General features: G+C 38.6%; 1 protein-coding gene across 2 annotated transcripts; it reads right to left on the reverse strand.

Moving 5' to 3' along the window:
- Positions 1 to 3,916: 3,916 nt before the first annotated feature.
- Positions 3,917 to 6,153, reverse strand: TCEAL7 (transcription elongation factor A like 7). Of its 2 annotated transcripts, none has more exons than XM_012107620.4 (3): positions 6,065 to 6,153; positions 5,383 to 5,453; positions 3,917 to 5,066 (listed from the first exon to the last, which is right to left on the reverse strand). In XM_012107620.4, exon 3 carries the CDS (start codon positions 5,050 to 5,052, stop codon positions 4,750 to 4,752), a length of 303 nt encoding a protein of 100 aa, XP_011963010.1. In that variant the 5' UTR covers positions 5,053 to 5,066; positions 5,383 to 5,453; positions 6,065 to 6,153; the 3' UTR covers positions 3,917 to 4,749. The 2 variants fall into 2 exon arrangements, with proteins under 2 accessions (XP_011963010.1, XP_060264276.1); XM_060408293.1 differs by having other exon boundaries at positions 5,383 to 5,456.
- Between the last annotated feature and the right edge of the window lie 738 nt (positions 6,154 to 6,891).

Raw genomic sequence — 6,891 nt, forward strand, 5'->3', positions numbered from 1 at the left:
GTGACAGCATGGACTGTTGCTCACCAGGCTCCGCTGTCCATGGGATTAGGCAAGAATACTGGAGTGGGTTGCCATTTCCTCCTCCAGGGGATCTTCCTGACTCACTGAATTTAAAATGGTTTATTATTCCTTCATGTCAGTTCATGAGAGTTATTGGCTCTCCAGCTTGGCTCTCCTCCATTGATTGTTTGGGTATCTAGCCTGCATTCATCTCACAGTTTTATGTGTTCCAGATGGCACACATGGTTTCCAAGGTTACTGAAAGGAGTGTGGAGAGATCACCCTGCATTGTTTATAAGCCTTAGATGTGTCTTATATTACATTTGATGGTCCCAACATATGTGCAAGGAAAGCTGGAAAAAGTAAAAGAACACGATTTTTTTTTTTTCCTTTTTGGCCTTGTTACTCACCTTGCTGAGTCTTAGTTCCCCTACCAGGGACTAAACCCCAATTCCTCACAGGAAAAGTGTGGAGTCCTAACCACTGGACCATCAGAGAATTCCCAGAACATGTACTTTCTGATCAAGCAGTTTTACTTTCCAGAATCTATTCTATAGAAATAAAAGCTCCAGTAGTTTGAATATATGTACAAGCATGCTCATGGCAGGTAGTAATTCTTTTAGTGGGCAAAATATAGAAATAGCTTGAATGCTAATTAACAGGGGAATAGTTTGAATAGCATAGATTATATTCACACTATAGAAAATAGATTCATTGCATTTGTATTCACTGACCATTGGAACATCCTATAAGACTTTCAAGCTGAAATGAAGGGACACAAGTTAAATGCATAACAAAGTCATATGAAGACATAAACAACAATGGTAGAGATAGCTACATTGCTAAATACAAAAGCAAATCGTTTTGCATATTTGGTTTATAACTTCTCTTTTTTCTTCTATATGACTTAAAAGACAAATGCACAAAACAATAACTGTAAAGTTAATGTTCATACATAACCATAGACTCAGTTTCAGGTGAGCTGTACAGGAGCCTTCTTATAATCAGAGAGCCTATTGGTTTATAATTCATAATTAAGAGCTCCTGAAAGTCATCATGTAACATTATAATATTTAGCTAAAATACAAAACAGAAATATATAAATTTTTAGATGGATATCCATAAAGCTGATAAGTGTTTAATTGTGGGAAGGAAAATGAAATTGAATGTGTGGTTAAAGCAAATTATATTAAGGTGAGTTAGGTAATTCATTACTTGTGACAATAGCAACATAAAGATATATAATGTCTTTACTCAGCAATATTCACCATAAGAATCTCATTCTTGGCTGATTCACGTCAATGTATGGCAAAAACCACTACAATATTGTTAAGTAATTAGCCTCCAATTAAAATTTAAAAAAAAAGAATCTAATTCTTTTTAACTACCATGTACTTTTCTTAGTATATAGCTAGACCACAGTTTATTTGACCTTTTCCTTTTGATGAGTTAGCTATTTCTAATATCTTGGCTTCTACAATGTCACAATAAACATCCATCTAAGCATTCTGTGCATATATCATATATCTCAGATATATATCTCTATTATAATACAAAGCAGTGGAATTTTATGTAATATGGTATGTACATATTTTTATAGATTTGTTTATTTTTTCCTTTCCATTTGCAAAAGCTATTGGGGCATTAGAGATATTTTCCTGTTATTTGTCATGCTATTGCAAATATTTTTCTTCCAGGCTATTTCTTATTTTTTGATATTTATATGTTTTTTCTTTAACAACCTCTGGATCTTCTTTCATGCTTAAGAAGATAATCACAAGACTATATAAGTTTTTCTTAATTTTCAATGCAATACTTTATTTGTATTTTTCACATTTTCATCTTTAATCTACCTGGAATGTATTTTTGTGTATATGGCTAGTAGGAATCTATGTTAATTTCCTTTTTATTGGATAGTCCATGTAGTTGATTCTTAGGTTAAAAAAGCTCCCTGAAAATGTATGAAATCTTTAAATAAAAATGTTTATAGCTAAAAATTTGCTTACTGCTCTGATTCTTTCTTTTCTTTCTTTCTTTTTTTTTGATAATTTCTTTAGGACAAAGTCTAAGCAGTAGAGTTTGTGAGACATGGAGCATGCAAAGTATAGAGCTTTTGATACTTACTGTGAATGGAAGCAAAAAAAATGGATATAGCAATTTACTCTCTCAGTGAGTATGAAAATGCCTACATATTCAATAAAGCTGAGTATTGTAAGTAAACATTTGTCTATTTAATAGAGATAGAAACTTATTTTTATTTTATTCATTTTCCATTTGTCTTCTTGCCTTCTACTAAGGCTGAGCAATGCTTATTCTCCACATAGATTTACTTGATGGGTACCCTCAATTTTCCAGCTATGGTAACAACCATTTTGACTTTCAAGAGCCCTTAATTATGAAGTATAAATGATTAGGCTCTTTGGTTATAAGGAAACTGCTTCTGCACTGCTCAGTTGAAACAGGTTCTATAGTGAGAATTTTTGATGCAGTTTTGGAGAACATAATTTCATGGGAAGTCCCAAAATGAAGATTCCAAGGCCATATGTACAGAGATTCTGATTTTGTACAAGTATGTGTGTGTGTGTATGGGGAGATATTTGTCAAAAATTTGTGTTTGTAGTAAGTACTCTAGATGATTATAATGTCAGGAGTTGAATTTTTGAGAGACATCAGTTAGACAATGTTATAATAATTTTGTGGGCTGAATTTGGGGAATAACCCCTTTCCTGTTGTGTTCCTTTTGAAAATAACAGTTACAGTTTGTAAAGAAATATATTATTCCCAACTTTAAGCTATCAGAGGTAAAACTAGGCCAGTTCAGTTCAGTTCAGTCCCTCAGTCATGTCCGACTCTTTGCAACCCCATGAATCGCAGTACGCCAGGCCTCCCTGTCCATCATCAACCCCTGGAGTTCACCCAAACTCATGTGCATCGAGTCAGTGATGCCATCCAGCCATCTCATCCTCTGTCGTTCCCTTCTCCTCCTGCCCCCAATCCCTCCCAGCATCAGAGTCTTTTCCAATGAGTCAACTCTTTGCATGAGGTGGCCAAGGTATTAGAGTTTCAGCCTCAGCATCAGTCCTTCCAATGAACACCCAAGACTGATCTCCTTTAGGATGGACTGGTTGGATCTCCTTGCAGTCCAAGGGACTCTCAAGAGTCTTCTCCAACACCACAGTTCAAAAGCATCAGTTCTTTGGCGCTCAGCTTTCTTCACAGTCCAACTCTCACACCCATACATGACTACTGGAAAAACCATAGCCTTGACTAGATGGACCTTTGTTGGCAAAGTAATATCTCTGGTTTTTAATATGCTATCTACGTTGGTCATAACTTTCCTTCCAAGGAGTAAATGTCTTTAAATTTCATGGCTGCAATCTATTTCTGCTTTATTGACTATGGCAAAGCCTTTGACTGTGTGGATCACAATAAACTGTGGAAAATTCTGAAAGAGATGGAAATAGCAGACCACCTGATCTGCCTCTTGAGAAACCTGTATGCAGGTCAGGAAGCAACAGTTAGAACTGGACATGGAACAAGAGACTGGTTGCAAATCGGGAAAGGAGTACATCAAGGCTGTATCTCATCACCCTGCTTATTTAACTTATAAGCAAATGGCATGCAAAGTGGCAGGCTGGATGAAGCACAAGCTGCAATCTAGATTGCCAAGAGAATTATCAATAACCTCTAATATGCAGATGACACCACCCTTATGGCAGAAAGTGAAGAGGAACTAAAAAGCCTCTTGATGAAAGTGAAAGGGGAGAGTGAAAAAGTTGGCTTAAACCTCAACATTCAGAAAACGAAGATCATGGCCTCTGGTCCCATCACTTCATGGGAAATAGATGGGAAACAGTGGAAACAGTGGCAGACTTTATTTTTGGGGCTCCAACAAAGTAGGCCAAGAACAGTATAATTCTACTTAAGTAAACATTTATTAAGTACCCACTATGCATTAGTCACAGCAGTAATCAATAGAAATATAATGAAATATAATAGCCTTTACTTGAAAATGCAAAATGCAAAATCCAGTTAAGAAATAATGCTTAAGTATACATATATATATACACTGTGTGCACATGTGCTAAGTCACTTCAGTCATGTACGGACTTCTTGCTCACCAGGCTCCTCTGTCCATGGGATTCTCCAGGCAAGAATCCTGGAGTGGGTTGCCATTTCCTACTCCAAGTTCTGTTATTAGGAGTTTGTTGTTTCACTGCCCTTCAAAGGTGATTGACAATTTCTTTTATCATGTCTGTTTATTTTAGTTTTTGGTGAAACAAGTAATCTACACACACACACACACACACACACACACTCACACATATATAATTCATTATTCATTTTTGGAAAATGAGAAGATGCAGATAGGTAAAAAAATAAAATAAAATACAGATAACACTGTGATTCGCTGTTATATAATAATTCAGACTTTTTTGGTACTATGACATATATGAATGTACTTATAAGATATGCATAGATAGGTATATCTATATATATCATTTTTTCAACATATTATTTTCACTTTACAATATACAATGAGCATCTTCACATGCAAACAAATGAAGCAATTCTATTAAATGAGTGAGATCAGGTCAAAAGATGAAATGATGGCAACAAGAGTCACATGTAAAACATTGAAGGATTGGAATAAAATAGTAGCAAATATTTCACAAGAAAATGCAGACAAAAGGAACCAATGCTGCAATATTAAGAACAGAAAATAGTTGAATTCAGGCGAGAAGTGCATTAAATGGGATATGGACGGTCTTGAGAATGCCTACGGTTAGAAAGCAGAGCCCTACATTTCTTTCTCAGACCCCTTATCTCTTCCAAACGCCTTTCCATCCCATATCCCTCTCTTGTCATTTCTTCATCCTTAAAATGCCTAAAGTCTATGTCCTTTTTAAATTCTTCAAGAGACTGAAGCAGCCTTTGCCTAAAATTCCCTTCTGTTTGCTGGCGTTGGAACTCTCCATAGGAGCACTCTTCCTGTCTCTTTGGCACATTGCATTTGGGTGTTCCTTCATTTTCTTTGCAAGATTTTTGCATGATGTAGTGATTTCCTGCTTAAGTCCAGGGAGAAAATGTAAGTAAAATTGCTTCACTTCTTTTGATTCAACCTTGTCAGTTTCTCTTTGAAGGTGGTTACTCGCCTGATACCCTACCCCTACCACACTGGTCCAGCCCTCCTGAAATTCGAGATGCCACCCCTTCCTCTCCCACCCCTTCTCCACCTCCTTCAAGGCTAAATGGCCTCTCTGATGGGCGGGAGAAGGCGAGCGGACAGGGAGGTGAGCTGTGAGGCCGCAAATTTAACCCAGCTCTTGACCTTTCCAACGCCCACCCTGAGAGACCACTGAGTGCCTCCCTCATACTGACCAGAGATGGTTTGGGATAGTTTCCTTCTCTTTTTCTTGCCTCGAGAGATCTGTGAACACAGACCCTCAGACCTGCTGGCAGAAAGGAAGGAGGGGGGATGAGGGAGTTCTCTGTAAATCAACCAGCCTCAGAGACAACACATTATTATATTGAATCCAGGATCCTCATCACTGTTGTTGCCCCAAATTTCCTACCTCCTGTTTCTCCTCCTGTTCCTATCCTTTCCTACTGGATCTCTGTGCCGCCCCCACCTTGCATCCCTCACCCTCAGGCCTAGCCCTATGAGGACCACTGTCCCCTCACTCCCCACTTCACTGCATCCCTTGATCAGCAGTCAATGAGATGAACTATTTTCAAATTATCTCTAAATTTCTCTGTCTCCACCTCAGGATTTCAGCCTTTCTCCACACACCAGCCCATACCTCATTTCCTTCAATGGAGTTGGGGAAAGAAAAGAAGAAAAAAGGGAAATCTTACCAGTGTGAGGGAAGCTGATTATTTCTAAACTACCACTTAACTTCTGGGTGTCTCTCAAGAGACTTTCACCTACTCCAGCCCCACCCTCCTTCAAAAATACAATTATCTCTGCAGGAGTTGGGGAAAGCAGTCCTAGACCTTCTCCAGTACTAGATAGATTCAGCCACTACCACCCCAAGAGTTCCAGTGGTTCCCTCACACCAACCTGCTGGCATTTAAAGATTTTATGTCCTCTTTCTCTTGGTCACAAGCAGGAATGCCTGCAGGGCAGTAAGGAGCTGGTAGCCAAAGGAGAAAGAATCCCAGAAATACAGGGACTTCACGCCAGCCCCTGATCACGTGAGGATTATGTCATCCTCCAACTCTGGTCCCCACTTTCCCCTCCCACCAGCTGTGCTGGAGAAGTGGAGCAGCTTACCAACCTTCCCCCACCCCCACCAGGCCCTGTCATTCATTTTTGTCACTGCTAATTCCAGAGGTCAAAAGGGGCCCCTTCTCCCTGTAGCTGGAATTTGCCTCTCTCTGATTACCATAGTCATATTAACAATTGTTACTTTTTAAATGGTTGTGTTGGAGAGAGAAGATTATTCATCCTCTTCTAAACTGCAAGAACAGAAAGGTAGCAGTCTTCCTTTCACCTGCCCTCTCCTCAGTCACTAAGAGCCATCATTTTCCTTGCACTTCAATTCTTGCAACCAAATTGGAAGGGATGGGGTAAATTAAGGAAGGAAGCAATGATTGGGATCGTGGTTTGTACTTTTGTTCTGATAATTTCCTATTCTTCCCCCCATAAACATATATTCCTTTAATAATCAGAAATACAGTAACAATACATGCATTTAGAAAAAAGATTCACGATAAGAGGATAAAAGACCCAGCCATCTGTTTCTGTTGCTGAATCATAAGAAATGTAGACTCTCCAACCAGATACATTTTTGGAAGTTTAAAAGGTACAGGACAACTAGAGGCTACACCTTTGAGGCACTCCTGAGTATGTGGAGGCCTTTTCATTAGGCGAGCTTCTGATTCCAT

Source organism: Ovis aries, chromosome X, assembly GCF_016772045.2.
Source record: "Ovis aries strain OAR_USU_Benz2616 breed Rambouillet chromosome X, ARS-UI_Ramb_v3.0, whole genome shotgun sequence".
NCBI classification, from domain to species: domain Eukaryota; kingdom Metazoa; phylum Chordata; class Mammalia; order Artiodactyla; family Bovidae; genus Ovis; species Ovis aries.

What these genes read in the sequence shown, in the direction of transcription:
- TCEAL7 (XM_012107620.4), bottom strand. Translation starts at nt 5,052, where the DNA reads ATGCAAAAATCTTGCAAAGAAAATGAAGGAACACCCAAATGCAATGTG.